General features: G+C 45.5%; 1 protein-coding gene across 1 annotated transcript; it reads right to left on the bottom strand.

Annotated features, from left to right (window-relative positions):
• Positions 1-1,693: 1,693 nt before the first annotated feature.
• Positions 1,694-16,343, bottom strand: LOC123082310 (homeobox protein knotted-1-like 4). Its single transcript, XM_044504670.1, has 6 exons — positions 16,043-16,343; positions 15,825-15,957; positions 15,653-15,750; positions 12,122-12,379; positions 11,921-12,003; positions 1,694-2,067 (listed from the first exon to the last, which is right to left on the bottom strand). Exons 1-6 carry the CDS (start codon positions 16,310-16,312, stop codon positions 1,920-1,922), a joined length of 990 nt encoding a protein of 329 aa, XP_044360605.1. The 5' UTR covers positions 16,313-16,343; the 3' UTR covers positions 1,694-1,919.
• Between the last annotated feature and the right edge of the window lie 1,273 nt (positions 16,344-17,616).

The raw sequence follows: 17,616 nt of genomic DNA on the forward strand, positions 1-17,616 counted from the left end.
CAAGGCATCATGCTCTGGCGTTGTTCTCGCTGCAAGTACTCCCTCCGTTCCAAAATAAATGACTCAACTTTGTATTAATTTTAGTACAAATTTGGGTCATCTATTTTAGAACGGAGGGAGTAGGTAGTAAATCACTGCAGACTAAGCAATCATCTTGCGGTTTATTTTTGCCTTACCTCTTCTATAGCAGTGAAAATGATCCCTAGATTTTGGAGGGCTGTTTTACCTGAAGTTGAGGAGATTCATATATAATGAGTTGTTTTGCTTTAGAGATTTTGTGTCCTGACTTTGTTGATCAAACCAAGCATCCATGTACTTGGGATGAAAAAATGGAATCACAAACTATGAAGTGAACTGGTTGCCATACCACATGACCATCCACAAAGATGATTTTTTTTCTTCCATTTTTTGTGATTTTGTACATCAATGAGCATGTGCTGGAGACTGAATCTCCTAAAGTCACTCTTATTGTACGTGAAATTATTCTTTGCATCGAACACATACATTTGTTTGGATGTTTGTTACAAAGAAGCTGAATGGAATGAAGGTTGTTGTTATCTGTGGTATAATACATGGAAGGGACAATCCCCCTGCTTACATTAAAAACTATGTGATATTATGAAGCTGTTTCATTTATTTCTTTTAATTCACTATGCTCCTTAATGGTGGAGCTTTCTATTCAATCGGGGTATTTTATTTTGCATTTGGTTCATGATTTTGACCGGGTCAATGATTTTTAAAATCAATCGGGGTCAACCGGCCTATAAAAACGTACCAATCCCGTGCATCCTCTCACCATCTAAAAAAAATAAACGTCAACATGTGAAATTGTAGCATAAATATAGTTCATGCAGACACCGACACAGAAAATTTCCCCACATAGCAGAATCAGAACGCGAAAAAATTCCCCACAGAGCAGATAACACAGAATCACGACGCGGAAAATTTCCCCACATAGCAGATAACACAGAATCACAACGTGAAAGACCACCAGAACACCACCTTATAAATAAAATGATAAACATACTCCATCATTTTCCCACTTACCATACCAAATACTCCCTCGGTTTCAAAATATAAATACGAAAATTCATTTCATGATGAATCTAATGATACAGTTTGATATTATGTATGGATATTGGTATATTTCTCTATCGTTTTGATCAAACTTAAATAGGTTTGACTTTTCAAAAAAATACACCTTATATTTTGAAATGGAGAGAGTAATTTTTTTATTTATAAAAACCCAGCAACACCAATGGCGCAGCAAAGCTCGCCCAACCCAAGCAAAGCTATGAATGACAATGTTTTTTTTGTGAGTGAAATAATGTATAACTCAACTGAAGCAGTTCATACAATCAATCGTAGCTAGCTCCATAGCATCCAAAGGACCCGAGCCAATCCAAGTCATGGTTCTGCCTTCTAGACGAGCAAATTTGGATATGCTATCACTAACTTTGTTTTGGCTACGATTAACGTGCGTACTACAAGAATCATGATGAACCACCTCGTTACGGGTGTGCCACGCCCGCCAAAGCATCATAAGCAACATTGAACACTCAATATCAGGAAGAGGCTCTAAAGCATGTGGCAACCATTATTTTGCATGGTACGTATACAAGGCAATGACCAAGCTTCTGCCATCACGTCTCCTTGACAATGTTGATAGGTTAGCCAAGTTTTCACATTCATTGGATCAGGGGCGGCACATTTGGCTTGTCCAACCCCATGATCCATACAATTTTGCCTAAAAAAAGTTGATCTCATTTACGCTCCATTATTACACATGTAAACTTCACTTTGCAATGAATCTACTGCATGCACGTCTGGAAGCGCGTGCGTGTTGTACTCCATACCCGCGTGCACAATGGTAGCGAGCTAGCACACGATGCGGGGCATGCAGTCGACTGATTAGGGTCTCAAAACGGACCACCGTCGAGATACCCACTCCGTCCGGTGAAGTGCTGGCCTTCCATCCCAAGGACGGCAGGAGAGCTGCTGCTGCAAGCACCGGCGTCGATCTGCTGCAACCTGCTACCCATCGCGGGCGGCGCCGGCCTCCAGTCACTGGTAGAAAAAGAGGCTTCCGTCCAGCCCCATTAGTCGCGAAACTGTAGGAACCGCGACTAATGAAGTCTTTAGTCGCGGTTCGGCAGACGAACCGCGACCAAAGGCTTGGGCCAGGGCGCTCGGTGGCCAGCTGGTGCACGTGAGGGGCTTTAGTCGCGGTTGGCCAGGCCAACCGCGACTAAAGGTGCCCAAAGGCCTTTAGTCGCGGTTGGCCTGGCCAACCGCGACTAAAGCTCCTCCCCTATATATACCAGTTCAGCGCACTCACTTAGCCATTTGGTGCCACTTCTCTTCACAAGGGGGTGTAGGTTTGCTTTTGGTTCCTCTTATGCACACAAGGTGTTTGATGAAATGCCCAACAGCGTGAAACAAACATGATATGAAGTGTTGGAGCCACACTTGAGGTTCCTCCTCGATCGCGGTTAGCAACTTGAACCTTTCATGCATGTGTGTCATTGATAAAATATGCATGTGTGTTGTTCATTGTTTAATTTCTATTGTTTATAGCTAGTTACTTTAACAAATGCATGATGGTTAATTATATATTTTATATTATAATAATGCAGATGAATCGGCAATGGATGTACGGTAACCGACTCTCCCGCGAGTTCACTACGGGTTTGAAAGATTTCCTCGTAGTGGCTAATGCGAACAAGCAGAAGGGTTTTGTTATCTGTCCATGTGTTGACTGTAAGAATCAGAAGGGTTACTCTTCCTCAAGAGAAGTTCACCTGCACCTGCTTCGGCACGGTTTCATGCCAAGCTATAATTGTTGGACCAAGCATGGAGAAAGAGGGGTTATAATGGAAGAAGATGAAGAAGGGGATGATTTCATCGATGAAAGCTATCTTGCTCATTTCGGTGATACTTTCATGGAGGATGCTGAAGGTGAAGGGGAAGGTGAAGGGGAAGGTGAAGGTGAAGGTGAAGAAGAGGCACGTGATGAGACCGTTGATGATCTTGGTCGGACCATTGCTGATGCACGGAGACGCTGCGAAACTGAAAAGGAGAGGGAGAATTTGGATCGCATGTTAGAGGATCACAGAAAGTCGTTGTACCCTGGATGCGATGATGGTCTGAAAAAGCTGGGCTGCACACTGGATTTGCTGAAATGGAAGGCACAGGCAGGTGTAGCTGACTCGGCATTTGAAAACTTGCTGAAAATGTTGAAGAATATGTTTCCAAAGAATAACGAGTTGCCCGCCAGTACGTACGAAGCAAAGAAGGTTGTCTGCCCTCTAGGTTTAGAGGTTCTGAAGATACATGCATGCATCAACGACTGCATCCTCTACCGCGGTGAATACGAGAATTTGAATGAATGCCCGGTATGCACTGCATTGCGTTATAAGATCAGAGGCGATGACCCTGGTGACGATGTTGAGGGCGGGAAACCCAGGAAGAGGGTTCCCGCCAAGGTGATGTGGTATGCTCCTATAATACCACGGTTGAAACGTCTGTTCAGGAACAAAGAGCATGCCAAGTTGTTGCGATGGCACAAAGAGGACCGTAAGTCGGACGGGGAGTTGAGACACACCGCAGATGGAACGCAATGGAGAAAGATCGACAGAGAGTTCAAAGATTTTGCAGCTGACGCAAGGAACATAAGATTTGGTCTAAGTACAGATGGCATGAATCCTTTTGGCGAGCAGAGCTCCAGCCATAGCACCTGGCCCGTGACTCTATGCATCTACAACCTTCCTCCTTGGTTGTGCATGAAGCGGAAGTTCATTATGATGCCAGTGCTCATCCAAGGTCCGAAGCAACCCGGCAACGACATCGATGTGTACCTAAGGCCATTAGTTGATGAACTTTTACAGCTGTGGGGCAGACCTGGTGTCCGTGTGTGGGATGAGCACAAAAAAGAGGAATTTAACCTACGAGCGTTGCTTTTCGTAACCATCAACGATTGGCCTGCTCTTAGTAACCTTTCGGGACTGTCAAATAAGGGATACAATGCATGCACGCACTGCTTACATGAGACTGAAAGTGTACATTTGCCAAATTGTAAGAAGAACGTGTACCTTGGGCATCGTCGATTTCTTCCGAAAATTCATCCAGTAAGAAAGAAAGGCAAGCATTACAACGGCAAGGCAGATCACCGGCCGAAGCCTGCGGAACGCACTGGTGCTGAGGTATTTGATATGGTCAAGGATTTGAAAGTCATCTTTGGAAAGGGTCCTGGCGGACAATCAGTTCCGAAGGGAGCTGACGGGCACGCAGCCATGTGGAAGAAGAAATCTATATTCTGGGAGCTAGAATATTGGAAAGTCCTAGAAGTCCGCTCTGCAATCGACGTGATGCACGTTACGAAGAATATTTGCGTGAACCTCCTAAGCTTCTTGGGCGTGTATGGGAAGACAAATGATACAAAGGAAGCACGGCAGGACCAGCAACGTTTGAAAGACCCTGATGACCGGCATCCGGAATGGTTTCAAGGTCGTGCCAGCTACGCTCTGACCAAAGAAGAGAAGGTCATCTTTTTTGAATGCCTGAGCAGTATGAAGGTCCCGTCTGGATTCTCGTCCAATATAAAGGGAATAATAAACATGGCGGAGAAAAAGTTCCAAAACCTGAAGTCTCACGACTGCCACGTGATTATGACGCAATTGCTTCCGATTGCTTTGAGGGGGCTCCTGCCGGAAAATGTTCGAGTAGCCATTGTGAAGCTATGTGCATTCCTCAATGCAATCTCTCAGAAGGTAATCAATCCAGAAGATCTACCACGGTTACAGAACGATGTGATCCAATGTCTTGTCAGTTTCGAGTTGGTGTTCCCGCCATCCTTCTTCAATATTATGACGCACCTCTTGGTTCACCTAGTCGAAGAGATTTTCATTCTCGGTCCTGTATTTCTACACAATATGTTCCCCTTCGAGAGGTTCATGGGAGTATTAAAGAAATATGTTCGTAACCGTGCTAGGCCAGAAGGAAGCATCGCCAAGGGCTATGGAAATGAGGAGGTAATTGAGTTTTGTGTTGACTTTGTTCCTGACCTTAAGCCGATTGGTCTTCCTCGATCGCGGCACGAGGGGAGACTAAGTGGAAAAGGCACGATCGGAAGGAAATCAACGACATGTATGGACGGCCATTCTCTGACTGAAGCACACCACACTGTACTGACCAATTCCAGCTTGGTGGCTCCGTACTTTGAGAAACACAAGAATATTTTACGCTCGGACAACCCGGGGAAGCCTGAATCCTGGATTAGGAAGGCCCACATGGAGACTTTCGGCAGTTGGTTGAGAAAACATTTAATGAATGACAATGATGTTGTAGATCAGCTGTACATGTTGGCCAAGACACCATCTTCGACTATAACGACTTTCCAAGGGTACGAGATAAATGGGAATACATTTTACACGATCGCCCAAGATAAAAAGAGCACCAACCAAAACAGTGGTGTCCGCTTTGATGCAGCAACCGAGAATGGGCAAAAGGTCACATATTATGGTTACATAGAGGAGATATGGGAACTTGACTATGGACCCTCCTTTAAGGTCCCTTTGTTCCGGTGCAAATGGTTCAAGCTAACAGGAGGTGGGGTAAAGGTGGACCAGCAATACGGAATGACAATGGTGGATTTCAACAATCTTGGTTACCTTGACGAACCATTCGTCCTAGCGAAAGATGTCGCTCAGGTTTTCTATGTGAAGGACATGAGTAGCAAACCGAGGAAACGGAAAGATAAGAAAACGATCAGTACATCATGCGATGATCCAAAGCGCCACATTGTTCTTTCAGGGAAAAGAAACATCGTGGGAGTGGAGGACAAGACAGACATGTCAGAAGATTATAATATGTTTGCTGAAATTCCGCCCTTCAAAGTGAACACCGACCCAAGCATTAAGTTAAATGATGAGGATGCTCCATGGATACGGCACAATCGTAAGCAAGCAGGGACACAAGGGAAGAAATGATGTGTAATAATTTATTGTACCAAACTTTGTTGAATGGATCATGTGAATTATATTACCCGTGATGTGTTTGGTGTCCATTTTCGAATGATTCGAGATACCACTGATGATACATGAAATTTGGAGTGATTTAGTCATACTCCTGCCTAGGCGTATAAAATTTTGAATTGAATTAGTTTTATTTTTCTGAATTTTTTGATATATTATTTGTATTTTTAACATTTTGAATTGAATTAGTTTTATTTTTCTTAATTTTTTGATATATTATTTGTATTTTTAGAATTTTGAATTGAATTAGTTTTATTTTTCTGAATTTTTTGATATAATATTTGTGTTTTTAACATATTGAATTGAATTAGTTTTATTTTTCTGAATTTTTTGATATATTATTTGTGTTTTTAACATATTGAATTGAATTAGTTTTATTTTTCTGAATTTTTTGATATATTATTTGTATTTTTAACATTTTGAATTGAATTAGTTTTATTTTTCTTAATTTTTTGATATATTATTTGTATTTTTAGAATTTTGAATTGAATTAGTTTTAGTTTTCTGAATTTTTTGATATAATATTTGTGTTTTTAACATATTGAATTGAATTAGTTTTATTTTTCTGAATTTTTCGATATATTATTTGTATTTTTAACATTTTGAAAAAGAAAAAGTATTTTAAGAATACCTTTAGTCGCGGTTGGCCTGCCCAACCGCGACTAAAGGTTGTTGCGCGCGGGAACGAAAAACCCGCCAAAAAAGCCCTTTAGTCGCGGGTCGCCTCCCCAACCGCGACTAAAGGTCCCTTTAGTCGCGGGTCGCCTCCCCAACCGCGACTAAAGGGGGGGGGGGCTATAAATACAGGGGCCCGACCCGTCGCGGGCATTTCTCGTCTTCTCTGCCGCGCCGAAGGCCTGCCGCCGTCGCCCTCGCCCTCGACGCCGCCCGCCGTCGCCCTCGCCCTCGACGCCGCCCGCTGTCGCCCACCGCCCCCTCTCGCCCACGTACGGCGCCCGCCGCCCCCTCTCGCCCTCGTACGCCGCCCGCCGCCCCCCTCTCGCCCACGTCCGTCGCCCGCCGCCCCCTCTCGCCCACGCCGGCCGGCCTCCCTCGCCCACCGCGCCGCCTCTCGCCCGCCCTCAACGCCGCCGCCCGCCGTCGCCCGCCGCCCCCTCTCGCCCACGTACAGAGAGCTAGCGAGATCGTGGAGAGGGAGAGAGAATTTTTTTTGTTCTTTTTAATTTTAACTAGTTAATTAGTTTAACAAAAACGGTAAAATAACTTAACAAAAAACGTATAACCGTAAAATAACTTAATTAACAAAAAACGTATAACTTAACAAATAACCGTAAAATTTGATAATTAACAAAAAAAACGTATATACGGAGAGGGGGCGGCGAGGGGGCGGCGATGCGCGCGGTGTTTTTTTTAGGGATCGAGAGGGGGCGGCGAGGGGTGTTGTCCTCGCCTCCCTCTCCGTGACGCCGTCGTCTGCCGCCCCGTCTCGCGCTCTACCGCGACACCCTCTCCCACCCCTTCCTCGCCCCCTCCTTTTGCCACCGCCCTTTCGCCACCGCCACCGCCACCGCCCCCCTTCTTCACTTAATTAATTTGTTTTTACTACATGTTTTCAGGACTGACATAATGGTGGACGATAGAGCTGACCCGATTATGGACAACTATGATCCGGACGGTGAAGCACATATGTTCGGCATCATAAACGGCGATATTCTATATGTGCCGACCGGACAAGAAGAAGATGATATCTCTTCTTATCTGAACCTTGACGGTGAAGATGAAGGGCGCCGTCAGCAAGATGATGCCGAACAAACGTCGATAAACGACGATCTTCAAATGGAAGTAGCAACCACCTCCGGCGCCGAGGTATATATATACATTGAGCCTCTGGTGATACAAACTAACTGATTTGAATAAATATGTGTGGACTAACGCGCGCGACTCTCTTTCTTATTTTAGCCCTCGGCCGGATCGTCGAAACAATCGAGTACGTCGTCAAAGCGTGGCGCAACCAAGACGATGAAACAAGGAGAAACATGCACCATCGAGGTTGTCGACAGTGCAACCGGCAGGCCGCTGGAGCCCCGCAAGAACGCCACCAAGTTTGTCAACCAATGCGGAGCCATTGTTAGAGACAACGTCTCGATCACCGTCCAGGAGTGGAATAAGCCAAAGAAGGCACGAATTGCTGGTTTCACTTTTGTCGATAAGAGAACAAAAAAAGATTGCTTCAAGAAGCTTATGGAACATTTCGTTCTACCTCCGGAATACAACAAATTCGATGAGGAGGGTAACAAGATTGAGGAAAACAAGGAGAGGAGGAGGCTAGTCAAACAGTTCGCTCTTCATAAGATGGCCGACGCATTCCGGAAATTCAAGCAAAATCTAGCCCATGACTTTGTCAAGCAGAACAAGACTCCGGATTTCAAAGGACAATATGAGAAACTGAAACATGATTGGCCAGAATTTGTGAAGCAAAAGAAATCGGAGCAGTTCATTCAAATATCGAAAAAAATAAGGAAAATGCGGCTAAGAAGGAGTACAATCATATTATGGGGCCAGGAGGGTATCGCCTTTGGGAGCCTAGGTGGGAGAAGATGGAGAACGAGCTGAGGGCGCGAGGAATCCGTCCAGGTACGGAGGGATGGGACCCAAGGGCCAAAAGCTGGTGGTACGGGCATGGGGGAACGCTGAACCCGGAGACAGGGGACTGTGTTTACCGGGGCAAAATAATTAAACCCACCCAAGCCCTTATTGACGCAATGAGGGATGCTCAAGAGGGGAAGATCAAGTTCAACAGAGAGAACGACGCGCTGACAAAAGCCCTCGGGAATCCTGAACACGGAGGACGTGTACGAGGCATGGGGCACATTCCGTGGAAAATAGGGTTCCCCCAGAACGATGACCCGTACGGTTACAGAAGCCGGAAGAGAAAGATGGATCGGGAAGCAGATGTTGTGGCGCGGTTGGCATCGGAAATGGATGTGATGAAGAAAACCGTGAGTGTACTAGTAGCCGAACGAGATGCAGCTCGGGCGCAGCATGAAGATCATCCAGCGGATCTCAGAAGCCAGCAGCGGAGAAGCAGTGTGGCTTCCACGGAGGCCCCACCGGCTGGTGCAGATGCACCGACGATCGAAATTACTGCACCGGAGCCTCTGGTGGTCGAAATTACTGCACCGGAGCCTCTGGTGGTCGAAATTACTGCACCGGAGCCTCCTCGCTACCCCGTGGACGATATAAAGGAGATGAAAGAATGTCATCTGTATTATCCTATCGGGAACATGTCCATGAAGGTAGCCATCGGCAGTGCTTTACCATGTTTACCTGGAGCACTCCACCACAACAACCCCATTCAAGATGGCTATGCTCGTGTCACGGTGGAGGACATAGTCCAAGGGTTTGAGGACCTGGAGATTGACATTGCTACACCTGAAGGGGAGAAAAGACTTGGAGATGTCAAGCGCCATTTCATTCTATGGCAAAAGAAGTTTATCAAGTTTCCAGGCGAGGCGCCAAGGACAACAAGTCCACCCCCCTACGGTGGTGGCGGTTCACCTACACCTCCGTCACGTCAGCCGACGCCCCCCAGTCCACAACGTCCGGCGGGTGATCAGACGCCGCCCCCCAGTCCTCGTCCGGCGGGTGATCAGACGCCGCCCCCCAATCCACCTCCGGCAAAGAAGCAGAAGCAGTCCTGGATTATTAACCCGGACCCTTATGTACCTAAGACCACAAAGGTACCGGAGCCATCATTGAAGCCTCTCCCCACAAGGCCTTGGGAACGTAGTGCCGAGGAAACTGCCGCGGCCGCGGCTGCTGATCATGAGAAATGGAAGGCAGACTGCAAGAAGAAAAGAGAGCCCGAGCCCAAGCCAGTATTTTCTGATGAGCAAAAGAAGTGGGCTAAGTCATTTTTGAGCACACCGTCCCAAGCCGCGAAGAATCTGCCTGACGACTATGCACGTGAACTTCGTAGGCAGGCACTCATGTTGAAGAAGAAGAAAGAGCGGGCGGAGAACCAGGAGAACAAAGCCTTGGAGGAGGCCGAGAAAACGGAATTAGAAAGTAAAAAAAGCGGGAAACGAGTTGCCCAGCTCGGGGAACAAAGCAAACAATCGATTGCCCCGCTTATAGTGAAAGCCGCCGGTCCGGATGACCCCGATATCATAGCAGCTGCGGCAGCACATGGATTGACTGTAACGAGTGCCAGAGAACAAGCGGCCAACTTAGGTATTACTCTTCATGAACTGTTAGGCCTTGATGAGGCGCCAGTGAAGGAGGTAGTAATTACATATGTGAAGAATGGGCCTCTCGTCGAGCCTGCGCAGGAAGAGGGTCTACCTCCACAAATGAAAGGTCTGCTGAAATGGTACAAGGGTTACATAAAAAATAAAAACGCCAAAGAATATATTTATGCGGAAGTTAGATATGAGCATCACTTCAAACATTACTATGTACAAATTCATCTGAGTGAATTGTTCCAGCTTTTCAATCTGCGCGAGCTCGACAAATCTATCATCAGTTGCTACGTTCTGTAAGTGATTTATTTCTACCCCATCTCGTTCATATTGCATGCACTATATATATGTCCTAACTATATTGTTGTGTCCGCTATTATACATGCAGAATGAAGATTAAGGAATGCAGAGTAAGGAACATCCATGATGTTGGGTTCATTGACCCACACATCGTTAATGGATATGTGTTGGAGCATCACCCCGCCGACATGGAGGCAGACCTGTGGCAGTTTCTTACAAAGCAGGAACTCAAAAGTGATATTCTATTTCCTTACCATTTTGGGTGAGTGTTTCTGTCTTGAGCACATTCTCTTTTGTTTACTCCATGCATGGTATGTGGCCGGCTAATCGATGAGTTATGCATGACGTACTGTGCATGTATCGTGTCCGCAGGTTCCACTGGATTCTGCTAGTAATTAAAGTTGACACCTCAGAATGTCTCGTCCACGACTCTCTGAATAAGGATCCAAAGCTTTGGGTCGACATGAGAAGAATGCTGCAGAAGTAATTATTTTCATTCATTTGCGCTCTATATCGATCGGCCTATTTCGTTCATTTCCTAATATCAAGTAACTAATAACTCTCTTGTTCATTTAATTTTCTTTGCCTCGTAGGGTTTGGAGACGGTTCGTAGATACAAAGGTCGGTGAATTCAAAAAAGAGCTAGAATTCAAAAGGGCAAAGGCTAAGAATGGTGAGGATATTCAGCCAGCGGGGACCAATCTATGTGCATACTATGTCTGTGAGATGATCCAGAGATACACCTCTGAGCGGGTTCCGAGTGATACCAATGCTCAGAGGAATAACCTCCGGATGATGCTTAGTCCAGAAGCTCGCTTCCGACCACTTCAAGAGGAACTAGCTGGATGGTTCAGGAGGGAAGTCCTCCATCCTAAAGGAGAACACCATTACGAGGACGTAGAACTTTATATGCATTAAATTATGTATGGAAACTTGTTCAAAATTGTATATGGTCATCCGATGATATTGAATATATATTGTATATTCCTCTTGAATTCTTTTTGGTTCTAATTTCAAATTTGTTTGAAATTGTACATTCATATGCATGTATGTAGTATCGTAGAATATGTGAAACTCCTTCAAAATTAAAATAAAGCACAAAAGAAATAAAACAATACAAATTAAACAGAAAACAGGTTTAGGGGGGGGCTAAAACCCTAAACCTGCGGCGGCCTTTAGTCGCGGTTGGCCAGAAGAACCGCGACTAAAGGTCCTCCGCCCCGACGGCCGCCTGGCGCCCACGTGGACGGGCCTTTAGTCGCGGTTCTTAAGCAACCGCGACTAAAGGGTGGGGCCTTTAGTCACGCCCGTCGGTCGCGGTTGCGCAACCGCGACTAATGACAGTTGCGAACCGCGACCAAAGGCCCTTTTTCCACCAGTGAGTGCCGCTTCCTCTGGTTAACGAACCAGTTGTTGATCTGCCTCGTGTCGAGCCCGGTCGACTCCGCCAACACCAGTTTCTCCGGTTCCTGGAACGCACGCACTTATGGCGCCATTAGCGCTTTTGAAGCTCCAACCAAGATACGTAACGATCTCCATGCATGCACGCATGAACCCAAAAGCACTCGTACATAGCCAAGCACGTACCGATGGGTAGGGCCATCCTTGGTGCAGCTGCCACCAGTGCAGGAGCCTCTGGCACGCCTCCCTCGGCAGCCTCCCGCTCTTCTTCTTCTTCTTCTTCCCGGAGAGGTCCCTCCAGAGGCTTCTCAGGTAGCTGCTGTACTTGTCCAGGAGCTGGCTCGTCAGCTGCTTGCCCTCGCCGGAAGGCAGGCCGGCGACGTCCCTGGTCTCCTGCTCATCTTCGGAAGAACCCCCGCACTCGTTGTAGTTGTTGCCAGTCTTCTAACAAGCCAACGTTAGAGTTAGATAGAAACATACCGTCTCCGTCCGCGAATAAATGTATTTCTAACTTTTGTCCCCAAGTCTAAAGTGTTAAATTTTGACCAACTTTATAAAAAAAGTAGTACAATTTATGACATGGGTGTGGCTAGATCTCAGTCGACTAAGACTTAATCAAGTCTCAGTCAAGTGATATAATATACAAGAAGAAAAAAGAAAAACTGAAAATAAATTTTTGCACGAATCTCTATGCAAAATCAAAGGAAGATAGTATCGACTGAGACATAACAAAGTCTCAGTTGACTGAGACTTAGTGAGACTGTTATGACATTGATCCCTCCATCAGCAAATAAGTGTACTTCTAACTATTGTCCTGAGTCATAGTTTTAAAATTTGATCAACTTTATAAAAAAATAGCAGTATTTATGACACTAAATTAGTATCACTAGATTCATTTTGAAATGTACTTTCATACTGTACCAATTTGATGTTATATATGTTACTACTTTTTTCTATAAGTTTGGTCAAAATTTTTAAACTTTGAAGGGCAAAAGCTAGAAGTTTTCGCGGACACAGAGAGAGAGTAGTGTACTATAAATTGACATAAATATTGTCACTAGATCTATGGGTTTGCTTTTGCTACCATTGATCAGCTGCTGGCTGCACATGTAACCACCAAATTACCACAGAACAAGCCTGCATGCCCCACCAGCACCACCACCAGCACCACCATGACATCCAAGATCCAACATCGAACTGACCATGCATGGTCTCTCTTCCAGATCAAGCAAACTGATCCTATATATGTGCAATCATGCAGGCACAAAAAGCTAGATAATAATCGGGCGGTACGGCCATCGGAGGCAGAGAACATTTCAGTCAGACGTTCACATGCCCATGCATGTATGCCTGGCGAGATCGCAACGTTCACATGCCCATGCATGTGTGTGTGGTGCCTCACTGCCTATGAACTGTCGACCCATGCATCAACGGGCGTCTCCGCACGGGAGTATGTCACTGTGCGTGTCTGTCGTGTTGCAGCGTTCAACCATGGCAACCCTGGTGCGGTAGCGGGTAGCTGGCCAGCAGTTGCCTTGCCATGTGGCCGTACGGGCGGTTTCAGCATGCATGTGCCTCCATGCTTCTCTTTTCCAAGAAAAGGCAATGGGTGTCTCAGACAGTACTCCTCTCGTCTCCTTTTTTTTACTCTCATAATGGAGCATCCAGCTAGCAATCAAGATTTGAGACAGCTAAATTTCTGTGTTTGATTTCCAATATCTACAATGTCATATCAGTATCATTAGATTCACCATAAATATATTTATACTTTATTTATTTGATATTATAGATGCTAATATAACCATTCTATAAACTTGATCAAGCATATAAATGTTTGGCTTTTGAAAATAGCAACATGTCTTGTATACTGAAACGAAGGGGGTATGAACCTAGCTCTAAGAGCAAGACTAATTAGAGACCCAGCTGCATGCTCTATTTCACCACGTCATATATATAGTCAATCTAAAAGCACATTCATATTGTACACGCTAGCTCTACATATTATGTCGCTAATGCCACCCCTCCCAATGCACCACCTTGTACAGGTGCTAAGACTGTCATGTAGGCAAAAAATCTGATGTGGCAATGTAATTAAGAAGAGAGAGATGAGTGTGGTGACCCCAGAAGGAAACAATGCCAAGCGCGAGAACTTAGGCAAAACACTTAAATGAAAGAAACCCACCAATGCATGAAAAACTTTAGTTGCAAATCATTAAATGAAGGATGCTTAGCACCAACAAATTAAGCACCTATGCATTGAGGGCTTTAGCTGCTAAAGTTTTTAATCTATTTAGCACCTCATGTAAGCACTGATGCATTGGAAGAGGCCTTACACATCTTCTTCTCCCATAAAGTGTGTTGATGACCGTGCTTCAGTTGGCTACAACCTCTGTCCTGGTTTATTGTCCCTTTGTATATTGTGGCAAATTTTGACCATGAATTTAATTAACAAAATATTAATGCATGTCGCAAAAAATAGTATCATATAGAAACTATGTTCAAATATGAATCCAACAATATATTTTTTAATCACATGCGTTAACATTTTATTAGTTAAATATACGTCAAATTTTGGGACAAAATATGAATAGTACCAATAAACCAGGATGAAGGTAGTATAAGTTTACGATCCACTCCTCTTCTCTCTCCCCGGCTCATTAAAAATCTGAGGTGACAACTCTTATAGCCCGATTATGTCCCAGTTCAACAGTGGCTTCATAGATAGCTACAACAAATAAATGAAACAAGGGTGCATATATGTTGCGAAGTTGACAAGAGATACTTCTTTCTAAATCAAGGGCTCGGTGGATTTTGCATCTAATGAAAATTTGGTATTTACATGTTTCTAAAAGTAAATTCATGCATGATTGAATATTTCTACACTGAAGGTGCATATATTTTTATTTTATTTTGCCAAACTCTAGTCCTTTATTGTGACCAGAATACAAGTTCGCTCGAGTTGTTTGATCTATAGAAAAGGTGGCTTAAATTTATATTCGTCTTGTAATGTGCATAATATTTTTGGCACCTAGTTGTAGGTATCAATAAGAAGCTTTCCACTCATATCCTAATGGGAGTGTTGCCTTATGTTGGTTTCTTTTATTATCCAACAATAATGTGATTTTTTACAAGAAGAAGGCTTGCACTCCTTTGCAGGTTATATACTCATGTAAGTATTGGTTCGTAAATGGTATGTGCTTCAGTGGGTGGAGCACATGAAGGTGTTCACTGTCGCGTGTATGCGGTGTGAGCAGACAATCAGGATAGACGTACAAATGGGTACCCATTTAGGCAGGGACGTAAACGGATCAGAGCGGATCAAATAATGCTTTTCTCGTATCCTTGGCCATATATTTTTTGTTGGAATCGGAACGGAGCAGATAATGGCCGGATACAAATTCGAATGCGGATTTTACCGGACTACGGATTCGTGGCGTAAACAAAACCGATTCCAACCGGAAATGAATGAAAAATACCGGTCATACGTGCAACGAAACATGATTTTATTTCTACTATGCAAACAATAAGAACACAAATTTTTAACCAATCACATAACACTACAGAGTGGTCGTGTGTTTAAAGTCATAACTCACACCAATACGGCAACAATTTAAATGCAGTGATTCTAATTGGTTGGCTAATCGGGTATTTGTCCTTGCCAATCAGGATAAGTTTACCATGAAAACCCGCAAAGGTAATCAGTATGCACACACCTACTGCAAACGAGTCGATATGGGCCTCAGCGCTCCTCAACAACTCACTGGCTTCTTGGATTTGCCTCGTGAGCTCCTGACTGTACACCACCAGCATATCACGGACGGTAGGTCTCCTGCACATACACACAAAAGCATATCGCTAGATCCATGTATGCAAATAATTCAGCCAGCTAAGAAGCTAATCATATTACCATGAAACTGGTCGAGTTCTGGCTCCGCTGGCTGTTCCTGCATGTCATCTGAACTCGGCTGGAGCTCGTCGACGAGGGAGGAGAGCCGACCGACAACTTCGGGCGGCGCTCCGACCTTGGGGCAGAGCAAATAACAAGATGAGAAACAGCAGTCGCAGGGCACCAAGATATATACAAGCTGTGTTCGGCTATGCACGTACTCTCCGGCAGTCTATGAAGGCTCCGAGGAGAGCCGGATAGAGAGGGTGCGACATGATCTTGGCCTTGATCGTGTCAGATGATCTCCTGTTGTAGTTGGACTTTCCACGGTGTTTCGGGGCCCGGAACGGCGTCGCCGGCGGCGCCTTTTCCGGTGGTGAAGTGGATGTAGAGGCTGCGTGCTGATCCATCGCGACGAAGGAGGGAGCTAATGCATTGCCGGTAATGGCTGCGGCTCTGGGGCCGCTCCCAAGAAGAGGGAGCTGATCCATGCGTTGGTTGTCGGGCGATGTCTAATCGTCGGAGGAGGCCTATTTAGGGCAAATGGAGGTTGTCTATTTTGTTGCCTTAAATTCTGGATCGATTTGTGTGCGTGCGTCTGGTTTGCAGTTACTATTCGGAAAGCACAGTAGCTGAACAGTCATATGTGAGGAGGAAAAGGGTCCAATAATCGAAGGAACAACATGGTCGCTGTTAAGTGCGCTGTTCATGAAGTGCATAGTTGCACTGTCGTGAGCTAGCAAGCAGAAAAGGTATGAGTTAATTTTGCAAAATCACAATTTCAAGAGGACCTTTTACATTATATGACATATTTAAAAAATCATGAAATCATCTATTCCACTCTTAAATAGGAGTATTCTATTAAGAAACAGTATAACGAGGCTAGTTAGGAGCCTTCACAGCGATTTGAGTGTCTAGCCGTCGGATCGCTCGAACATACACTCCAGATCAATTCTGGTCGTCCCTGATCGCTAACGCGCTGCACGCCCCGTCTCGCGGGCTGCTGCTCCGCAGAGCTAGCTGGGTTTGCTCCCAGTAATCGGGCAGCGTAAGGCCCACAACTTTTTGTTTCGATGGTAACGGCCCAGGTCGTACGCCACGTTCCAGCATCGCCCTTCCCAAACGAGAAGAATTTCCTTCCGCGCCGCCGCTCCTTCCTCCTCGATGCGTCGGCGTTCCACCATCGGCGAGCTGCTGCTGCGACTGCCTCCGCACTGGTCCCGTCCTCCCCCCCCCCCCCCCCGTACTCTTCATCTGAATTTCGTGCCCTGCAACGTTCGTCCATGGCGGCTGCGGCGGCCATCCGCGCTGTCGGCGTCCATCGCCGACTGTCCTCCTCCTGCACCCTTTGTCCATGCCTTGCAGCTGTACCGCGCGTCCCTTCCCATCCCGTAACCGAAGCTGAAACTGCGGTGTTAAAGGTCCACTGTCTACCTCCTGTGATAATGGTGATGATGGTAATTAGTTTCAGGGGTGATGATGGTGATTAATTTGCCCTGGTGCGTTACCCCAATCTCCCACTCTGCTTCATATATTATTCCTTGCGCCATCTCTTCCTTCCTACCTTCAGTGTCTCTCTTGGCCATGCCTATTGCCTAGGTTTGTTCTTGCCAACTATCCATCTTCCTCCCTCTAATTTTCCTCCATGTCTTCGTATCTATGGAAGTGACTTCCTATTTCTTCCTTGCAGTTTTGCAATCCTCATTCCTTGGGATTTGCGTGTTGAAATTGCTTGAGGGTGTGTGTGTTACACCCAATTACAACCATGGCTTCTGGACAGGTATCATGCTCACAA

The sequence above is a fragment of the Triticum aestivum genome, chromosome 4A (assembly GCF_018294505.1).
Source record: "Triticum aestivum cultivar Chinese Spring chromosome 4A, IWGSC CS RefSeq v2.1, whole genome shotgun sequence".
Classification (NCBI taxonomy): domain Eukaryota; kingdom Viridiplantae; phylum Streptophyta; class Magnoliopsida; order Poales; family Poaceae; genus Triticum; species Triticum aestivum.